General features: G+C 38.0%; 1 protein-coding gene across 11 annotated transcripts in view; it reads left to right on the forward strand.

Annotated features, from left to right (window-relative positions):
- The first annotated feature begins 94 nt into the window (after positions 1-94).
- LOC144075573 (guanine nucleotide-binding protein G(i) subunit alpha-2-like) overlaps positions 95-21,833 on the forward strand; it is a 30,661-nt gene continuing 8,922 nt past the window's right edge. The window contains exons 1-3 of one of the 11 annotated variants that reach the window (XM_077602765.1): positions 98-311; positions 417-436; positions 699-845. In XM_077602765.1, the coding sequence (XP_077458891.1) occupies positions 728-845 (118 nt within the window). In that variant the 5' untranslated portion in view covers positions 98-311; positions 417-436; positions 699-727. Of the gene's footprint in view, positions 846-21,833 lie in introns of all 11 variants that reach the window. The other 10 variants (XM_077602764.1, XM_077602758.1, XM_077602761.1 and 7 more) reach the window with 10 other exon arrangements.

Consider the following 21,833-nt stretch of genomic DNA (forward strand, 5'->3'; position numbering starts at 1 on the left):
CCCTCGTGAGGATAAAGCAGTTGAGATGAGTAGAAAATTGCCTACATTTCCCATGAAGCCCTGCGCAAAAAAGGGGGCGGGGCACATTCTCTCCCTCTCTCTCTTTTTTGCTGCTTCTGAAGATTGACGCTGACTCGTTGAATATATTCGACTCGGACGGTGACGACTGGCTGGTCGTGGCTGAAAGGAACTTGACCGCGGGTGTGGCTTCAAACGTGACACATTTTCACCCCGTAGAAAGAATGTGTGACGTTACAAAGACAGTGGGACAAAGAATTGTGTAAAACATCATCTACAAGCAACCGTGCCATGTGAGGTTACGTGCCGACTCGCTTTGATTACTAATCGGACTCAGTTTTTTTCGTTTGTTTTTTATTTTTTTTTGTACCCCTTGGAATATTTTTTCACCCCTCCAGAACTTCCGGATTCGTCTTTTGTGAGTTGATCATGTGTTGAAGCAAGTGTTGAATTTGTTTTAAATCGATCTAAGTAGAAGCCTCCTACTTTCTAAAAGTTTTTGGGCTGCCACCCACCTCAAAAACAAAGAGGCGCTTCTGCTACTTTTGTGACCGATCAAGTCGTCAATCATCCAAAAAAGGAAGTCTCTATTCTCGAGACATTTGATTCGACTTTTTTTCTTTCCTAACAAAGGCTTTTAGCCTCTTCTTTTTTCCCTTTGGTAATTTTGACCACTTAAGCAGCAGTCCTGAAGCGAGCACTAGGAACCATGGGCTGCACCGTGAGCCAGGAGGATAAAGCCGCGGCCGAGAGGTCCAAAATGATTGATAAGAACTTGAGAGAAGATGGAGAGAAGGCGGCTAGAGAAGTGAAACTGCTCCTACTTGGTGAGTACTCCACCCGTCTCCCAGCCAAAGCGTACCAATTGTGCAACTGAAAGTTCCATTGCACGCCAATGAGTCCAATTTGCCTCCATTTTCCTTCATCCCCTTAAACCAGAAAATCTATGGCTCGGGAGCCATATGTGGCTCTTTTGATGGGTCCATATGGCTCTCCGCTATCCTGTAAACTAAAATATGGAAACCGCGGTGGCAATGTGGCGTTAATACTACCTCTAGCGCCTTTTTAATCATATATATTTTTACATTAGACTTTGCATGTATACTCATTAATTAGCAACAGCGTAAAAATGTTGTCAAATGAATTCAGATGTTTTTTACGTTGAAAGCGAGGCAATGACAAAAAATGACTCGTGTATTTTTACTTTGAAAGCGAGGCAATGACAAAAAATGACTCGTATTTTTACTTTGAAAGCGAGGCAATGACAAAAAAATGACTCGTATTTTTACTTTGAAAGCGAGGCAATGACAAAAAAATGACTCATATTTTTACTTTGAAGGCGAGGCAATGACAAAAAAATGACTCGTGTTTTTACTTTGAAAGCGAGGCAATGACAAAAAAAATGACTTTCATGTATTTTTACTTTTAAGTTTTGAGTATGGGTTTCAAGGGATAATATTTGAGGTTTTTTTTTTACTTTAAAAGTGGGGCAATGACAAAAAAAGCACACTTTCTGGAAAAAAATATGAATAGTTTTTGCTCCCCTTGTCAACAAGGTCCCTGACCCCTGGGTTAAATGTTGCACCAGTGGTTAACAAAGCTTTTTTGTGTGGTCCACAATAAGATGGTCCCTTGCATTTAGACTTTATGGGCTGCAATTGACATTTACACCCTGTGTGGCCTTGCTGCTGCAACAACTCATGCCCACAGACACACACACACACACACACACACGCACACACACACACAGGCCCCTTTTGAGAAAAGTCCAAACGGGCATTTTGCCCCTCTACAAAAATGTTGAATGGAAATCAGTAGCATACAGTTTGTTATTTTCTCTTCTTTTTGGGCCGATTAGTCAAACGCTTGTTGGGTCAGGCTGCTTGACAAGGTCTGCCTGATAATGAGTTACCCACTGTTTGGTCAGTGAGGGTGAACAGCCCAGACTTTTCCCAGAAATGTCCAGACTAGAGCATGCTCACCTCTAGTCAAAACAAGTCGAGAGTGAGAGCGTGAAGACAGAGTGAAGGCATTCTAACACTAGTGGAATTCTCTTTTTGGTTCCAAGTAGGGGATTGTGAATGCCTCATTTTCATGCAGTCACATTCTGTTCCATCATTCTCATGTGTCTTTCATATTTCTCTCAGAGATCAAAAAGAGGAATGAAAATCCTGCACTGCGCTGAGTGCTTACATTTTAACATCCTGTGTCTTATTAAATCTCACGCTCACTGATTCAACAAGAAAACGAGTTGAAGCGCAATAAACACTAACACCTTTTTAAGGGAGTCAATGTATGCCAACCTTCATTAAGGACTTGCCCAACTTAAGCCAAATCTTAATCACATGTTGCAATTTCAGAAAATATCGATACAACATAGTGCAATAGAACCGCACACACCTTGGCTTTGTACAAAAACAGATAATAAATGCCACACTGGTGGCAGTAAATGTGTACTTTAATGGTGCACATTTTAACTTGGACATGGTCAGAACTGATTGACTATTTTATTGAGGTGTGTTGTCATACATCTTATTTAAAAGGATGTGGAATAAGTCTGCCGATGTACGTTTTAGCGAAGCTGTACTTGCCATATCTTGGAAAGAGTAGTTGTCTACAATCTTGAGCGTTAAACCACTGCTGTTTTATAACTTCCGGGTAAACCACATGTTGTGACAATATACAAAAAAAAACGAACGAAAAATGACCATTAGAACTGGCCGATATTGTGTTAAAAAATGTCTAACATGCAAGCAAAAAAATGTGTTCATTTTGTGTCTGTCAGGGTTGAATACTGAATTTTTCTTTTGGTTTCAACAGCCTTTTAAAATACTTAGTTGTTCCTCACTGTCTGACATTGCAAACACGAACCCAATTCCATCCCCGTTAGCAAACAAGATCCTCTGAGTTCCCCATCATGGTTAACAAAGGCAATTGTTTGTGCAAAATCGTCCCTAGTTATGCTGAGACATAGAGAGAAATATTATCAGCAATAAAAGACACTTGAGCCCCGACTCTACAGGTGCATCTATTCAAAAATAATGTAAAGAAGTTAAATATTTTTTTCCAGTCATTACAAGAAGGAAAACATTTTAGCCAATCATTGTACATTGAAATATTTAAAGCATGTGTAATTTAGATGATTGTCTTTCATATCATGAAATATGACATACATATTTGTATGTGGGAAAAGTTCAATATTAGAATTTATGGTCTCACACCCCACCCCAGTTAGGTATAGGACCCAATACTACTCTAATTATTCCTCTGATTAAGAATCCGGAATGTACAATCATGTGAAACTATGTTGTATATGTTTGCAACCGAGTCCCATGAGTGAATCCGGTCCTCTGATTTGCCAAATGAGGACTTTGCTGCACTTCCTCCTTCTGTGTCCTCTCAACACGAATACAATTGTTCTCTTTTCGCATATAATATATCTTAGCCAAATCTCACAACTTCAAATTTGTTAGGAATAGATTATGACTTCAGCAGAGATGATTACTCATGTGGTAAATAGTGTTTAGCTTGTTTGCTTCCTTTGACAACGATAGGTGCCCGATCCATATGGATTAAGAAATCTACCAGCCCTGTAGTTAAAATGGATTTACCATCTATCTTTGTCAATAGTTTTAAGGATTGAGTTCAATCTTTAACACAATGCTGTATGTACACAAGTACACGATTCAATGAGGCTTTTCATTTTGAATAGTTTCAATTTTTCAACTTCTCATTTGTCATCGTGTCGCCCAGATGGAGCAAAACACAGAAAAGGTGGAAACAAGGCACTGTTTTCCTCTCCTGGGCTGTTTGAAAACAGAGTTGTTTAATTCTGAGCCTGGGTTAAGACTAATTATACACTTTGCTCTTGACTGCAGGTTACATATAAGTAATTACTATCCAACAATGCGTGTGAGGATTGCAAGGGATGACACTAGACTCTCAAATCACTCATTTGAGCATAAAGACACTCAGTTTCTCCAATGAAGAAAAATGGTAATTGCAGTGTAAATTTCTGAGGCTCATGTTACTCTTGTTTCAGTTCTATTTTTATGACACTTCTCCACTACCTTTTGAGTTAACCCCACATTATTTCAATTGGTAGTCATATATCATAGTACTGAATGTGATACTGTTTTGACACTTTTAAAGGGTTCTCCATCACACCTCCAACAGTATTTTTTTTACTGCTACCTTTTAGCGCCTGTTGCAGCAGCTGAAGAAACTCTCACTTCTTCTTTGGTTACGTCACCTGACTAGTCTTGGCCCTTTTAGCCAGACGCTGATGCTAGACTTTTAGGAGCTTTTCGAGTTAAATCATTGAGTTGTCAGTCCATCTACCAATGCATCTTCATGGCGAGTTACTTTTTCGTAGGATCTTGATAATGGATTGTCTTTTCGTTTTGAGACCGAGATAATTATGTTGCTCTGTTTAAATGTTTGCAGGTTCCACAAAGCTGTTGCTGTATAAGCAAACCAGCAAGACATCACAATTACTAATCTGTTTTCAGTTACAAATTGCGCCATGCAGACAGTCCCTAAAACAAAAGTGTTGCCTTTTAGGGTGCATATAACACTACAGTGGACGGTGACGTTAGATTTGGAATATCTGAAAGGAAGGGTTATAAAAATATCTTTTTTTTCTCCCCCCGTTCAACTTTATGGGTGTAATATTATTCCCATGGCATTGACATTAACTTGCAGACTACTTGTGAATTCCACCGGACTTATTAGAAGTAATTTATCCAATGTTAGTTTAAAATAATAACAGTGAAACTTGCCACTGTATTTGTTTTGGCACAAAGGATTACGTTAAAACACAGCAACAGGGATATTTCAGTAAAAGGCTAAAGCTTTTAGTAAATGATGAACTGAATCGAAATTTATCATGACTTGTGTTCCTTTTAGTAGATATAATTTGTAATCTCGCAGTTAAACCAACAACATCATAGTTTCATGAGTGCAGTGTTCTGTACTTGAAATTCTGTTTGATCGTAGGTTTTACCAAAGTTTGATCAACTGTCCACCAGCCTGAACCCTATTTGTCTGTGTGCAAACAAATAAACACAATAATGTGTTTTCGCTTACTGTGCTCTCTTGTAATTGCACCAGAAAGGATTTGTTGCCATTAGTTAATGTAACAAGGAAAATGTAATACATTCAGGCTTAAAGCCCTCATTAACAGGTAGTGAGTGGTTCTTTCCTCCTTTCTGCGTTCTTGATAGATTTTTCATTCCATAGTTATTCTGTGGATATTTTTCTCCAGGCTTCTTTTGCTCATTATCCATTTTGAGTTTCATAGGATTTCCATCTTTCTTGCCAAGATTGTGTAGTGAAAACACCAGCATGCAATCGGATGGTGCATCTGGATCATGTGCTGCTTGCATAGTACACATCCACAACTGTTTATTGTAGAAGAAAACATTGTGGTAAAGATTTGACAGGCGGCTCTGATGAAAATATTTTGGCATACATGTTGACTGCTGCCACAGCAGTCGCTGACTAACAGATTAACTAAAATATATTCCATCTTTTAAAGCAAGGTGTCAAAGTGGCGGCCCGCATCATTTTGTGTGGCCCGAGAAAGTAAATCATGAGTGCCGACTTTCTGTTTTAGGATCAAATTAAAATGAAGAGTATAGATGTATATTAAATTTCCTGATTTCCCCCTTTTATTTCAATAATTGTAATTTTTAATCATTTTTTTCTGTGTTTTTAGTTCAAAAATCATTTTGTAAAATCTAAAAATATATATAAATAAGCTAAAATAAACATTGTTTTAGATCTATAAAAAACTGACTATTCAGGGCTTTTATTCCAGTTCTTTTAATCCATTTATATAAAAAAATCTAAATATTATATCTAAAATGGTCCGGCCCATGTGAAATCAAGTTGACGTTAAATCGGCCCGCGAACCAACCCGAGTCTGATACCCTTGTTTTAAAGAAACGACAACCCTAAGTATCTCGTGGTAATCTAACCTACATATAGTACGACTCCATCTATTCAGACAGTAATTTAGGACTAGAGACACTAGAAATTCCCAATCCAAATGTTGACATGCTAATTACTTGCGAGCAAGCAATATGTAGACTCACTGGGAGTGACCACAGTCAATCCCAAAATAAAGTTTTTATTTTATTTTTATTTTTTAAATACCTATGATCTACAGACCAAAGCTTCTTACACTGCCAGTGAAAGGAGCACCAACGCAGTCATTCAAAGAAATACATCAATTCTGCCAGTTGGCTTGACCGCTCACAGCCCACTCTCAGCTCTGCTGGTCCATCGCTTTGGTGACGCTTGCATGACGCATGAGAAGAAAAATAGATCATGGAAAAAACAAACATTTGCAAATCACCTGCTTAAAACAGTACTGAAACTTCCCCAGAGTAACGTGTTAAAATGACCACCCCTCATGTAACATTAATATGCTTAGTGTCCTTTTATAACTTGTTTGTTTCTGACTCGCCACTTTTAAAATGAGCAATTTAATTTTTGTCTTCATAAACAACCATTTCTGACATTACCGGGTTTCTGGATCATTTACCTCATAATGCTGGTCGCTGGACTACATGTCTGTAGAACCCTGCCGCCCTGAAAAAAAAAGACTCAAAATGGATTCTAGGGTGGTTAATGAAGATTTTGAAACTCTTAACTTAAAAACAAAAAAATTGTAAACGGAAAAAAATGTCTTCTGCAAAACCCCTCACACTTCTTGTTTCATTCGACTCAGGCTTCAGTTCATAGTGACTGATCTCAAATCAGTCTGGTTGAACTGGATATCCTTTGTTTTTTTTTAACAATAGAAATGACTCAGATTTAACTGACTGTTGCAGCAAAACAACATTGCCACATACTGAGATGGAAGTGGCTTCATGGCCAAATAGGATTTGTTATTGTTGTTTTCGTGTTGATGACATTTTCACTCGCCCAAGTGCTGTTAGTCTTGAATAGTCCACCTGATGAAAATGGCAGATAAAATTTACTTTTCCAATTTGAGGCCTACTATGGGGCCTATTGTAGGCACATGGTCAACACTGCATCCACTTAGTTTGTTAAAGTGAGCAGCTGGGTCGTTGTAGTTGTCAGTAGAATAATTCAGTGAATCAGATTTTTTTTTCCAGGGAAAAAACAAAAACATGACTCCAACTTGTTACACATTCCTATACTTAATTTTTTGTTGACAAATGCTATTGAAATAATTTCTAAGACATGGCCAAATGGGCTGGCTTTATCAAACTAGGTGATCTCTCATTTTTCAGTCCTGTTCGCTGAACAAACTGTGCCACAGTTCTGCTTAATTAGTTGTGTGACGCATAGGATAACACATCAGAGAGAGTGAATGTGCCAGGCTTGGATATGGTGCTATTACAGCACCAGCCTTGAAGATAAATGTCGACCCTGCTGAATATCAAGTATTAAAGCTTTTTTTCACATTGTACTTAGTGCAGCACAGTGAGCCTTTGACGAATCCATTTATTTTGCATGTGCTGCCATGGCACAATAATGTGGCACATGAGTTTTTGCGCAACATCTTGGAGGGCTCGAAGTTAGCGTTTCCGATTCCCCAGGTACATTCCGGATCAGGTACGTGAATGAAATATATATTTTTGAGCTGATGTACGAAGCAGCGGTGAAAAAGAGCTCTGCTCAAACTGGCGTTTACTCGACTTGTCATTTGAATGAGTGGAGAAACGATCACTGAATCCAAAATTAGATTATTGTACCATCTATTTAAGGGAGCAAGTGAGTTACGCCTTGGCCGCAGCGAACCTACATGAGAATAGGCAAGGCGTTATCCTGTTTTGAACCAGTTTTCCATGTTGTGATGGAAGTATTAATTGGACGCAATAATTATTAATGTTAGATTGGATGGTGGTTTCAGTTTCTATGATGGTGTTATAATATTAAATGCCTGAATGTATGTATTCATCATATGTTGGGATGTTAAAATGGACTCGAGGCTTATTTGGAGTGTGTGACTTTTACCTTTAAACTCAAATTTATGAAGAGGAAGTTTCTTAAATGCATGTGAACTTTCAGACAGCATTCTCACAGACAGGAACGGGAAGTTGTGCAAGATGGAGAAGCTGCTTAGGCTCCTCAAGTCACAAGTCAGATATGGTTTAATACTCTACATGCCTTTGGGAATGGCCAATTGAGTAAATTGTTTTTGCAGTTTCTTAGTCCTAATCTTTCTCAGTCTACTTCTCGGCTTCTCTGCTTTTCTGTACCACAATTATTGTTTCCTCACATTTAAATATTACAATGCGGAATATGGAGCAATAGATAATTCATTTAAATCCTACTGATGTGTATTAAAACAGTTCAACTTTTTTGTTTGTCTCTATGGTCCATTGATTGAGTAAAATACCGTATCTATCTATCTGCTTTCCCCCTCAATGCCATGCAATGTCAGATTGGCACCCTGCATTGCAAATTTGCTTACTTTCTGAATTTCAGGAATTGAGTTTCAATATTTATGCAGTACATTGATAAAAGACAATGTATCACCAAAACCACACACCCCTGAAGAGGAACAATGTATTTTTTTCCCTTGTCTTTTGACTGATCAAATGCTTAAAACTGATCTGTGTGCACTTTACCCCTTGTCTTCCTTTTTCCCCCCTCAGGGCTATATAAACCATTTTAGTTTTTGGTTTTTGGTTTCCACTTGGAATGTGATGGACATTAGCGAGTACAATTGATGCAGTGTTCCCTGCTAAACTTTTTATCTGACCATGAATTTGTGATGAAATGATAACATTTCACTCATCTAGAGAAATTCTGATTCTCCGTTGCAATGTTGAAGATCCTTTCATAAGTTAGGGATCCATCCTTTCTTTTTGTGATCATATCACTAAAGACATACTACAGACCATTATCCCGAGTCAACCCTCCCACAGACAATTTCATCCATCCTCTTCCATTATAGGAAATGAGCTCAGTTTACTTCCCCTTCACTTTATCCTGTTGTTTTCTGAGTCAAAAGGCCTGGCACTTCTGCACTCTCTTTGAAATTTGCCCTCTCATGCAGCTAAGACAAAGTACAGGACACCAAAAAAATAGCAATTTACATGGTCACTACTGGACATCACACCAAATTTCAGTGATGTAGGATCAAAACCAGAGGCTAATCAGAGGAGGGCAGAAAGCAGATTAATTGTTCATAGTTTATTTTAGAAGTAGAGTCGTACCTCTACTAACGAATGCCTCTAGGTATGAACATTTCAGGTCACGAAACCCTTTGATATGCAAATGACCGTTACAAACATAAGAAAACAAGACAAAAACAATTTTGTAAGTAGAGGTACGACTGTATCTCCACAGCCGGTTATTGCTTTTTCCCCCTAACCAACCTTTATGTCCTTTTTCACTTTTGGATGAAGCAATCGCTTGTCATAGTGATAAGCGAGGAAAGCACACAAAGAGCAAATATTATGTGGCCAAAAAAATACACTGATGAAAACATCTGGTAGTGTAACCATTAAAATAAATGCCCGCCATTTTTCTGTTAAAAGTGCTAGTAAATAAACTCTGTCTCATTCTCAAATTTAAAGGCACTATGTAAAATGAGTAAAAGATGAATATAGTCGTGTGAATGGATACTGTTTAGAAGAGAGACTGATGTGTTTTGGCTCTGTTTGCTGAGCAGTAAATGAAGTGAATAAATGGGGGAAAAATCCCTATCGGCGCAAACACATTACTTAGTAAGGATAAGAAATTCCAGCGTTCCCATAGTAGCGATAAGGGAAATCTAAGGATAGATTGGAGACAGATGGAAATTAGATTTGTTAAATCTATTTCAGGCATGATACAAAATAATTTATATACACATTGTCTGTAAACTAAAAAAACATTTTTATCTTGTATCTATATGGTACATATTCTTATAGGTCACAATGTTAATACTTTCTGTGATGTCCAGTTCCTAGTATTACCATTTTCAATTGAAAGCTTCCTCAACTCTAGGTCACAGAAAAAAAAGGAAGTTGGAATTTGTAGATGTGGCAACCAACACAACAACTGGGGTGCATAAAGCAGCAGGAGCCTGTGTGGGTGTAGAAGGATAATTAGAATAGTTTGGCACATAGAGTGAAATATTTTTTTCCCTTGGGAGTTTCTGGGTGATTATGTTGTGACAGCTACTCTTGGCAGGAAAGGAATGGAATGGTCAATTTGCTTCACTTGTAGTGTCTGGCCTTAGTTTACTATACTTGATAGATTCACAAAATCAAGCCTGACTAAAGGTCCTATGTTCAATGGCTCCATTCATTTCCAATGACAAATACAACACCCATAAATACTTCATAATTGACAAGAACAATGTCCAAAAATTGTCCACAAATAAAGAGAAAAAGGACCTAAACTACCTCCAACTTAACAGGATGTGACCATAAATGCCGCCAAATTAATAGGACATGTCAAAAATCTTTAGGCAGTAACTTGTATATGCCCAAAATCAACAGGAAGTGACCGATAGAAGTTAATATTGTATTTTACCATGAGATGAGGACTTAAATGATAAAAACCCAGTTTCACATGCTGTAGTAAAACATCAAGAAACCCCAGTTTCATTTGAATTTAGGACATTGTGTAAAAAAGAAACAAGAAACAACAACAACAAACAAAACAAATCCAATGAATTACAAACCAAATAGTATCTTCAATAGGGTCGAAAAGTCAGTATCCGGACATCCCTATTTAATACCTATGAACACATACTGACTATTCTTCTTTGTCATTTTTGCTATAGTCCTTATTTGGAATGCAGATGGAGTTGATGTAATATCCTGCTTTTTCACTCATCTGTCACTTCCTTTTTTTAAGCTGGCTGCATGTAAAAGGGAAGTAGACGCAAACCTTTTGTTTGGCTGGTGGTGGAAGCACACCCAACCAGTTGCAGTTTTCAGCCCAGAGACATTTATCTTGTTCTAAAAACAGATTTAATAAATAATTATTCATTATGGCTGTTCTAATTGGCCATTGTGGGTTTCTCAACTGAATCCCTAAATTGTCCCTGGACTCCTGGAGTAATATTAATAATTTCATCAGTGACATTTAACAAGATTTAGAAATGAAAGTATAGAGGGGAGCCTTTATTTTTGTGTAATGTACAAAGATATCACAAGACCTTAAAGTTGAGAAGCATTGTGTGATAGTTGGCATTCTTAAACAGAAATACAAGTTAACTCAAGAGAATAAATAGCTTTAAATTCTTGTCTTTTGGGTTTTATATTGTATTGAATTTTGCATTGACATGTAAAATGCACCCAGTACCCTTATCCAAGAAATATATTAAATAGTTACAGAAATATAAATGTTGCTTAGCAGCTTAATTGGGGAATCATGAAAATGATGGTTTATCAGATGAGTTCTATTACTCAATTTGCTAATAAGAATGTAAGACCCATTCTCTTTTTCATCTATGTAGCAGCCCAACTGGATTTGTCTGTTTTTTTCCACTCAAACATGGATGTAATTCAATTAAATTCTGCATTGGTGGATTGTTAACATCATTATATAAAATGCATTTAGCTCCAAACAACTAAAATTCTGTTCAAATCATTTGTATTTTCACCATGCAGAATATGCATTCTGGTCATAAAAGCAGGTTTATCATGGAGTCAGAACACCATTGGAGTAATTGACTACGATTATCCCTTTTAATATGGTGGGGTGATTTAGTCCTTCAGCTTGAATGGAGCTTAATGACTAGCTTATGGGAGTTTTCTCAAAGCTCAAGCTTTAGCTATGTATGAAACTACACAGCCCAAGTGCCAACAGTTTTTTCATTAAAGCACACTGGCATATTTCTCATAATCATTCGCAGGATAAATCATTATTTTTCATCTACTTAGAATGTGAATATTGCTGCTAAATGCATGTAAATGCAAAGTTATATGCCAGTTCGTTGGTCATTAAATAGTTGTGCAATTTGAGTGTTCTTACTACACACAAACAATTAGGGGGGTAACTATTCATTTTTCAAGCAATGAAACGCAGAACATCCATTAATATCATGGTTTTGATGTGCATCTTTGTTCATAAGAGAATGTTTTTCTTTAAACGGTCTGAAATGTGCTGTAACCAAATAGTAAAACATCAACATTGCTTTGTGATTTCTGTTGCTTTAGAAATTAAGCTGCTTTGTGAGTATAATGAGCAAAAGTGGTGAAGGTTAGTAGGAGGGAGAAGGGGGGATGTGTAGTAGTGAGCACCGTGATAGAGTTAAAGCAGGTCTACAGTAGATGCAGCTGAGTTTCTGGCAGCCCCGCAGCACAGGGCTTTATTGTGATTTGTAATTATGTGGTTTTCTGTGGGGCCTCAGCTTGGTGCGCTCCCACACTGAGGCTCTTTTAGTCGGGGAATACTGAGTAGGAGAACAGAGAGAGGGCGGGGCCGGGATCACTGTTTACTATTTCAGTTAAACCACAAGATGCAGGCAAAGTAGGAGCAGGAAGTGGAGCCAAGCTTGGTTGAGATGTTAGACATTTCTAGCTTTACTTTGGTGCCAATTTGGTTTAGGTCATTGTTCTACCATTCGGTTTCCCCTACATAAAGAACTGTAATGGTATAGTTGCCTTTTCTGGGGAGCAGATTGTAATCTACACCAGAGATTGTGGATATTGTCTTGTGTCACAAACCATTTTAGCGCAAACTCCATTTTATTTTACTTTTTTTTTTCATGCCTTTGGATGCAATTGTACCAGGTTTGCATTGAAAGTCCCCAGAATCTTTTTTTTAATATACTGCATGCTTTATGTGACATATTCTATAACCTGTAAATGGCGGTTTTCAGATGACTTTTCTCACTACTCAGAGCTCCAGAGAGTCACGGCAGGATAGGAAGGATATTGTGCTCAATTAAAATATGAGCACTGTACCAACCAAAAGAATGATGACAATTATGAAATATTCATTTTCACAGATGTACTACTAAGATAAGAGCCATACGCCTCGCTAACTCACTGTGAATTTGAAATGGCTTCCTTATTCAATGGGCTTCCTCATTCACACATTAAACTGTGCTATTTTTTTCTCCAAAATAGAAATGCACTTTAGCTGTTTATACATTCACATTGAGTTTTAAGGCTGCACTGGATGGACCGGATTAATAAACCCAGTAGGTTTGTGGTGCACACCTTCTAGGCTGTTGTGAATACAAACCGGCACACTCTGGTGCAGATCAAGCAGTTGGCCCGACACCTTGCCGGAGAGGTGGTCTCGGTTCGCTTTCGAGCGACCACAGTGTGTTTCGGACTAAATCTGAAATCTATTTGCACTACTTTTGTAATTGAATCGTTTTTTTGATTCGTCTTTGGGCTTTGATTTGCCTCTTTCGGTCATTTTAAAGTTCTTTTAAATGTGTGCAATCAAAATGTGTGTTCCTGTATAAAATGACTATCTGTCAGTAATGCATTGTTGCATTTCCAAGATTGCTGCTCCCTCGCATGGTTTGCGATATGGTGGTAGCTGAGAACTGTTCCATGAGACTATGTCCAATTGACAAAGACGGCTCTAATGATATATCCATATTGATGAGTTTCAAACCAAAAAAAATCCTTTTTGGATGTAGATCCTTAGAATTATTGTGCTTGGCTTACTGCTCAGGCATGTTAATATTCCCTTTTAAATATGCTGAGCCAAATGGAGAGGGCTGTGTATTGATTTAAACCTGCCCACATGGACTGCCAGTGGCAGCCTCTTGATTTTCTGTTTTCTGTCTTCGTTTTTCCTACATCCTCGCAAAACATTGCACACGTTAATAATAATAATAATTATGATAATCGTTATAATAATAATTCGGTGTATGCACTTTGTTAATAATGGTTGTAACCCGTTGAAGCAATATATTACTTCTCAGTGTCTCTTAAAATGGTTGGCCACTCTGCCTGGCACAGTTCATTCAAGTTTGATCAAAACACTGCAATCCAATGAGAAGGATCAGGAATAATGAAGGATAGTATCTTAAGGATGGATTTTTTTTCTTCAGCAAAAGGCACCTTGGCTCTTTCTAAATACAATTTCCCTTTTAGAAATGTTTAACAAATTGCCATCACTTCACAAACATGATACATGAAAAATTATTATCAATATACTTTGAAAAATATTGCAGTTATATGTAATATATGAAGGAAATAGTGGTTAGAATAAAATGAACGCATGGCATATCTATAAGAGGTCAATCACCAAAATGTTCTTTTCTATTCCAGTCCAGTGCAGTAGAAAGATGACTGAGCAGCCATAGTGTGTGTCTGAATACAGGCATTTGGAAGAGGAAGGGTGGGGCTGGGTCCATGCAGTGTGTTTCCTGTGAGGCAGGAAGTGAACCCGGTCACACCACAGAAGCACTGTGAATTTGTACTCTAAACTGCTTCTGTTACTGCACAAAAAAAAGAAAAAACCTAAAAAGGTTCAGTGGACTTTACTGGCTTCTTTTGATTTGATACAAAGGTTTTGATTACTGTAATTTACTGGGTCTGTATGATTATTGCTATTTTTTTCACAATTTCGCCACTATTTATATGGACCAGAAACCCCTACAAACCTTGGGAGGATAAGCGATACGGAAAATGAATGATTTAAGAATAAGCATTGCACTGACTTTTAAATATTGGGTCAAGACATGTGCAAATAACTAAAAAACACAAGATAATCTTGATGGCAAAAGTATGAAATATTTACCTCCTGTACACTCAAAAAATAGCATAGGTTTTTTTCTTCACCTATTCGGCATGTATGAACTCAGCATACATTAACTGATGTTGGCAAACCATACATTTAGATAAGGGCTTCAACTGTGACAGCTGGGTTCACTCTGCCCCAGTATGCCTGCGAGCATATTTTATTAGCTCTGGATTGGATGTAGTCAAATTGATCTAAGATTAGCTCTTCTGCTACAGTGTTGTCAGTGTCGCAATCAAGAAAAGACCCATGCATGCTATCTGTCATGCTATCGAAATTATTAAAAAATGTAAAGCAAATTTTGTGCGCCTAGAAAAATATGCAAAACAGATCCACATTATGGAGTTGAAAAGGCACGGTTTATCTTACCTATGGCCAGTAAAATGCAAAGCGCTTATGCTTTTAATGGATGGACACTTCTGAGGTGCCCTTGAGCTAGACACTTGATCCTTTTAGTGTTCCACGAGAGATTCCAAACGAACGATCGATCGATGCAAGCCTGGCTGCAAATGAACAGGGCTCCTCCCATCATGGTCAATGACTCTAGTCTGGACAAACAAGAGATGAATAGTCAACAGCCCTATGTGCTTGGCAATAAGCGCTTATCTACATGTATTCTTTCCGCCAACAACTGCGTGAAAGCTGTCACCAAGGAAACTCTGGCCACTCTGCTTTATAACAGTGAATGTGTCATCTTTCCTTCAATGTTCGATGGCAATACCCTTCTTTATCACCATGACAGCTTTGGTTAAAAGTGTCGTTGGTTCCCTGATAGCAGAAATATTCAACTCTTGTATCATGTTTTGCCTTACTAAAAAGATGAGTAAGATGCTTCTTCGAAAAGTAATACCAGTTATAAACGCACTGTGGTTGTCGTATAATAAATGATGCCAGCGTGTAGAGGTTGGAGCATCAATGTGGGATATATAGTGTGTCAAAGATACTGTTTTACTTAGGTCTGTCTGCGTGCTTTCCCTGATTGCTCTCTTCTGACCATCAGTGGGGTCAGCTGCAGAGAGAGTGGTCTAAAAGGAAGTGGAATAAACAAAGGAAGCGCGAGCCAAACAAAGCTGCAACAGGCCTCTTGTAGTTCCTCTAGTTTGGTGCTGTGTGCTCTCACAAAGAGCTCTCTGTGAGAGTCCTGGTGCTCTGTATTCCTGAAGGGTATGCACCGAGTCACAAACTCAAAGGATGGATGTAAAGTTTGGGGACAGGGACAAAGGAAATACGTGCCTTCTTTTCTTCTTCTCCTGAAATTCCAACAGAAATCTGGCAGTGCATATTAGTTTTCTTCAATCTTGATAATTGCTTCTAGACGAACACTGAAAAACAGGACTGAAAAAATTGGAAGCAAGTGTTTGGGGGGATGGGTCCAGGGGGCAAAGTCTATAGCACGCTTCCCTGCTGTTCTTGCAGTGTTTTGATGGACATGAGCTCCCATTTAACATTGACTTGTGAGGTTAGCTCAAGGTTATTGTTGGACCACTGTTGCGATCCTTTCTTTTGGGAATAATCTGTCTTTTACTTCAGGTAGTAGCTAAATCTTCTTACAGTTATTGTGAATTGAATGGAAAGTTCTGAGACTTTTTTTTATATAGAAATCTCACACTATGGGGTGATTCCCTGAAAACAATGTACAAATTGGGCTTACTACTTAATAATTTTTATTTGTTGCTTGTCCTAGCAGTCAGACGAGTCGCTTGATTTAGATTTTCACTCCAAGTCCTGAGTTGGTAAATAAAGGCAGGCTCTGAACATTTGGTTATCTCCAAGGAAAAAAACAAAACAAAACTACAGTATTCTCTATTAACTGAAGTCCAAATTAGTGAGTCAAAGATGAACTCCTTAATCTAAATTTGATCTTGTAAGCTCTGTGGAAAAAGTTTGTGTTGAAGAACCTTCAATTTTACTCCACCCCATTTTTCATTTCCTGTTTTTTTTTTATAGCTTGCATTTTTAAGTTGCTATAGTTTCAAAGAGGAAGACTTAACTCTGGTTTCCTGTGTTTAAATGTGGCTTCTTTTTTCAATCTTCCCATGCTCACTTCAGTTTCTTTGCTATATTTTGCCATTCATCCACTTTCAAAGTTCAATACACCCACATAATCAGTCTTGTACATATACATTCACATTGTAGTGGAAACAACAAAATGTCACGTGCTGCAGTCATATGTAGTGAACGTATCTGTTAATGCACTGAAGCACACATAAGTGCAGTGTAAGTGTACACCATTAAGAGGCTCGCGGGGACCCTTAAAAACTACAAAAATAACGTGCCTTTCAATAATATTGTGGAATTGCTAAATGAGCTTTTATTCCTCAGTCCCAACCAGAGTATTTTCCCATGCCTATATACTGGACTCATGAGAATTGACAGCCTGTTGGGCATGTTTAAATCATAATGGCTCCATGCAGCTGTTGTGGACCTATGCGACCTAAGCCTTCTGAAAAAATGGCATTTAGCTTTCGTTCCTTGAGCCATTTCAGTAAAGCCAGTTCAGTTATGTTGGCCTCGGTGTGGTTTAGTTATGCATTTCCAATGTGGGATGTTTGATGGCAATAGCAGCAACTGGCGAGTGGTGATGGTTTGAAAATCAGCCAATTGAAAAACTGCAATGTTTCAATGTAACTTTTTAACTACTGTAATGCTGTTGTAGATGCCTCAATAGTAGGGTATTCACAAGACAGATCTCATGGATAGTTCATTTTGTTATTTTTTCACAATGAAGAATATGTGCTGCATAATGTACAATGCCATTTGTTAGAGGTATTTCTAAGCATTTGGCCTTCAACAAAACATTGGGTCTTCTAGCTAGGTTATGTCTGCAAACCTTTAAATTTTATTTGAAAAGTTTCATCAGAAATTGAAAGTCCTTTTAACATTAAGATGTGCAAAGCACTGAATGACGTTTGCGGTGTGGCCTTGTCAGGTGCGCTGGACTATTGGGCCCTTTAATGTCCGCAGACTTCAAGGACAGAACAATTTCAGATTTTTCAGCTTGTCAGAAGGCCAGCCATCATAAGCAGCCTTGGTTGCCTCAGCAGGCCTTTGATCGATGGCCTTTCAGTTTCAGTAATTATATGGGACAGATAGGGGGGGTTGTGTTGGTGCCATAAAGTGAAGGTAGATCTTAAACTTTTCTTTACTCGTGTCTTTAATCCAGAGCTGTTATGTGGATAAATTATTTCCCAACAATCTGTGGCAGAAATTGGGTGATGCATGGGATAGTGCAAAAACACTGTAGGATTTCATGGGACAAATCAAACAACTTGGCTTGTGCCAGTAACGTTTTTTTAAATTTATTTACATTTATTTTCTTATTTTTGCAATTTTACAGTGGTTTTACAGTTAATAAAGCTGCTAACTTACCCACTTTAGTATGCAAGGTATGATGAGTTAAGTAGAAACTGTCAAGATTTCAAGATAAAGATATCTATTTGGATATTGTACATATGTGTATTTATATCCAAAATCGGTGAGAAAATGTATTGCAATGAAGCACGCCCTGAAAGATTATCATACCGTTAGAATCTGATACGGCCACATGCCTCAAACGCATGCAGGATTGTGCAACAATTTTACTTCAGTATAATCAAACCTGTAGAAAACTACTCGTTATAATTTTTCAGATGACATTTTTTTAATTGATTAATCATTTTTGGCTCTTGCAAATTAAGGCGCCTGATGGTGTAGTGGTTCAGTGGCCTGTCTTTGGTGCGACATTGATAAGAACAAGTAGTGTTGAAAAGGAATAAATCTTGCAGGTTGTCATCGCGATGTTGATCTTCCTTTGATACATTGTGAAAATTCTGAGTAGCCTGATTGTGTTTGTCTGGAGCATTGTGTGCACTACCTTACCAGAAAACACATTTTCAACCCTGACCCTGCCAGATGCTTGGAAATTCAATACCTGATTAAGATATAAGGGAGAAGCTGTTAAAGCGGAACAATGTCAATGTTACAGATGAACACTTCTTGAATGAAAACACATGTTGTATTTGGCTTTGAGCAGGTGATAATGGATTTCACATGCTACTGTGCAACTGATGGCCAAATAAATATTTTTTGATTGATATTTTTGTAACAACTTTCTAACAATTAACTACAATTATTGATTGCCATACAAAGATGCTGGGCTCTGACCATTGTTTTGGCTGGGGGACTTTACCTCAAGTGTCCTATCAGGGTCTCCATGGGTCATACATATTGTTCTCCTTCACCTTTCATCCTCCTTATTCCCTCCACTACTTGACAAGATTAATAGCTCACCGCATCACTCGCCACAAGATCCCATTGCCATCTTGTACCAATACAAAACCACTCCACTCGGTCTCTTTGTTATTTCAAAGTTACTTTCCCCGTGAAGGAATAATACAAATAACTCTCACAACATCTAAACGGGATTGAGATCTCATGAATGTTGAGGGGGAAAAAAGTACTCATCTGTGAAGTAAACGCGTGACATGGAAAAGACAAAATTGTCTGGGTGACCTCAAACTTAAAGCAGCATGATAAATGTGCAAAGCTGAAGACGAAAAAATGTATTATTGCCATTTGTAATTATAATGTATAATTTATATTATAATCCCCACAGGTGAATGCAATGGGAACGCTGCCCATTCCTAATAAAAACTTGTAAAACTGTTTATGAAATATAGTTATAGCTTAAAATAGGAAAAGTCAATGTTAGGGAGTAGGGATCTAGCTTGTGTTTTCAGTTAAGAATGCTAACTTTGCTTAATGCAAAGATTTAAAATCAGCACATTCTATGTTATCTGCACACAACGACTGTACCAGCTATAAAGAAGGGTAGAACAATTAGGCATTATTACTCAGGTTCGCTGGTTATCTACGCTCAACCTCAACTCATGTTTTCTTGATGGTTTTGGTGAAATTTATAGCATCAGAAACATCATTAGTGAATGGCATCAAACATTCATTTATTCTTTCAGCCTTCATCAATCTTCCCTTTGTATCATTCAGAGTAGATATGATCTCGCCTTGGCAGCAGTTGTCAGTGAGCTGTCCAGGCTTGCACTTTGCCCCAAGCATTAGAGCCATCTGTTGACTGAATTTCTTTGTCCCTGCCTATCAAAACCACAGATATGTTGTGAATATGCTCATAAGTGTCAGCTGTGTCTTATTTCCTCTTTCAAAGGATTTTAGAAGGAAGTGGTGCTTGTGTCACTTTGAGGGCTTCGGAAGTAAAGAGTGTATGTGTAGTGGTTTATTGGCAGAATGTTCACTGTTGATGCTGAATTAAAGCGGGCGATGATTGAGATTTGGAAATAAATAGATCTTAATCACTTATGGAATTAAATGCTGCAATAATCCATCTAATTAGTTCCATATGAAGCAGTGGTGCAAAAGTTCTGTCTTGTTATGGAGGAAGTCATTTTTCATTATTAGTTCTTGAAAGGAAGAGATGCCAATTCTGCTTTTAAAAATATTTTTCCTTCAACTATTTTCTCTACGCCTTTTTTTTATGGAAACCAAATTGCCTTTATCAACTATTTGTAATATTCCTCGCAGATGGTTCAAATAGCATTGCAGTAAAATGCTGACAAGACATGAAATATAGAAATGAGGCAGTGGCCTCCTTGCAAGATGCGGATCAACCCATCATTAAAACCCACATTTACATATTGACCCATTTGCATCGAAGGTTATTCTTTCTTCAGTGATTTTTACTTTTTTTATTTTTTTTTATTTTGTCATTGAAAAGTTGGCACGCATGCATAGCCATCAATCTCTTGCAGAAACAGAATTGATAAATGATAGGAGCAAAAAAGTCAAAGCAAAGTCACTTGTCAAAACTACCAAACTCAATCGTTGGATTTGATGTGTGACATTACGTCTGTTCATCTCAGTAGATCTTAGTTTAGAGGACTACTTAGTTGTCAACTTGAATTCAGCCATTCACTGCCATCAATGTATGTATGTACATGTGTGATCAACAATTAATGAGAGAAAGTCTTCACGCAGCTTTTCAGTGAATATCAATTTTCTTAACTACTTTTTTCTTTCTTGCCTCTGATTTCAAAACCATCTTTAATTCAATATGTTGTGTACATGTTTTAATATGTGGTCGTACTATATGAATTTTGACATTTAGACGCTCTTCCATGGAACTATCTAAAAGTGTGAGTAACCAATGTGGGTCTTTGCAGTATGTGGAATGATGAAGGCCACAACATCAACAGCGGGCCTGTGTTCTCTGCCCGCGAGGGCCCACACTGCTCCCTTTGTGTCTGTGCTCCCAAGCCCCTTTGGGATGGGTCAAGATTTGCTGCAAACAACATGGGCATCTATCCTGGCCTCTAATGCTGTGTAGCGTTGTGAGCCTTATTGTTGGATGATGATGCAACGAGTGCGCAGAGCAGAAAGATAAAGGAATAAAATGATTTAAAGATCATGATGAATGGATTTGGCACAGAAGAATAGGATGGTGACCTTGTTAGTTTCTTTTTTATCCCACATTGACTCATTTGACCGTATATTCCACACTACACTGTGTATAGGAATCTACCGTATTTTCACGACTATAAGGCGCACCGCACTATAAGGCGCACCATCAATGAATGACACATTTTAATTTTTTTTCCATATATAAAGCGCACTGGATTATAAGGCGCCCTGTCTATTTTGGAGAAAATTTAAGACTTTTAAGTGTGCCTTATAGTCGTGAAAATACGGTAAATTCATTTAAGTTAAATTTAAAATTTATGTTACGTTACGAGCGCATCCGTCAAGTCTCTATCAAATGTATTTCACATCAATCGTCGTTGGAATCGTCATTGGAATTTGATAAATAGCAAATATCAACATTCGGAAATAAAACATTGAAGAGTCAAATATAGGCCATATCACACTGCATTAATGGAGCTGACAGCTGTATGTGCAAATTATGCCGGCCCATGCCCTGAGGCTTTCCTGTGGATGTACGTGCTACTTGCTACCTCGTAGGGTACATTGAGGGACTTTACCCTCGGCTAGCGGATAACAGGCACCCCTTCTATGCGCGTACATGCATGCGAGTGTGTTTGTGTGTATTGTTACATTCCTTGTGGCAAATGAGCTCCCCGGATGCCTTGGGCTGTTAAAGTAAACAGCAGAGTGTAAGA

Source organism: Stigmatopora argus, chromosome 6 (genome assembly GCF_051989625.1).
Source record: "Stigmatopora argus isolate UIUO_Sarg chromosome 6, RoL_Sarg_1.0, whole genome shotgun sequence".
Lineage (NCBI taxonomy): Eukaryota > Metazoa > Chordata > Actinopteri > Syngnathiformes > Syngnathidae > Stigmatopora > Stigmatopora argus.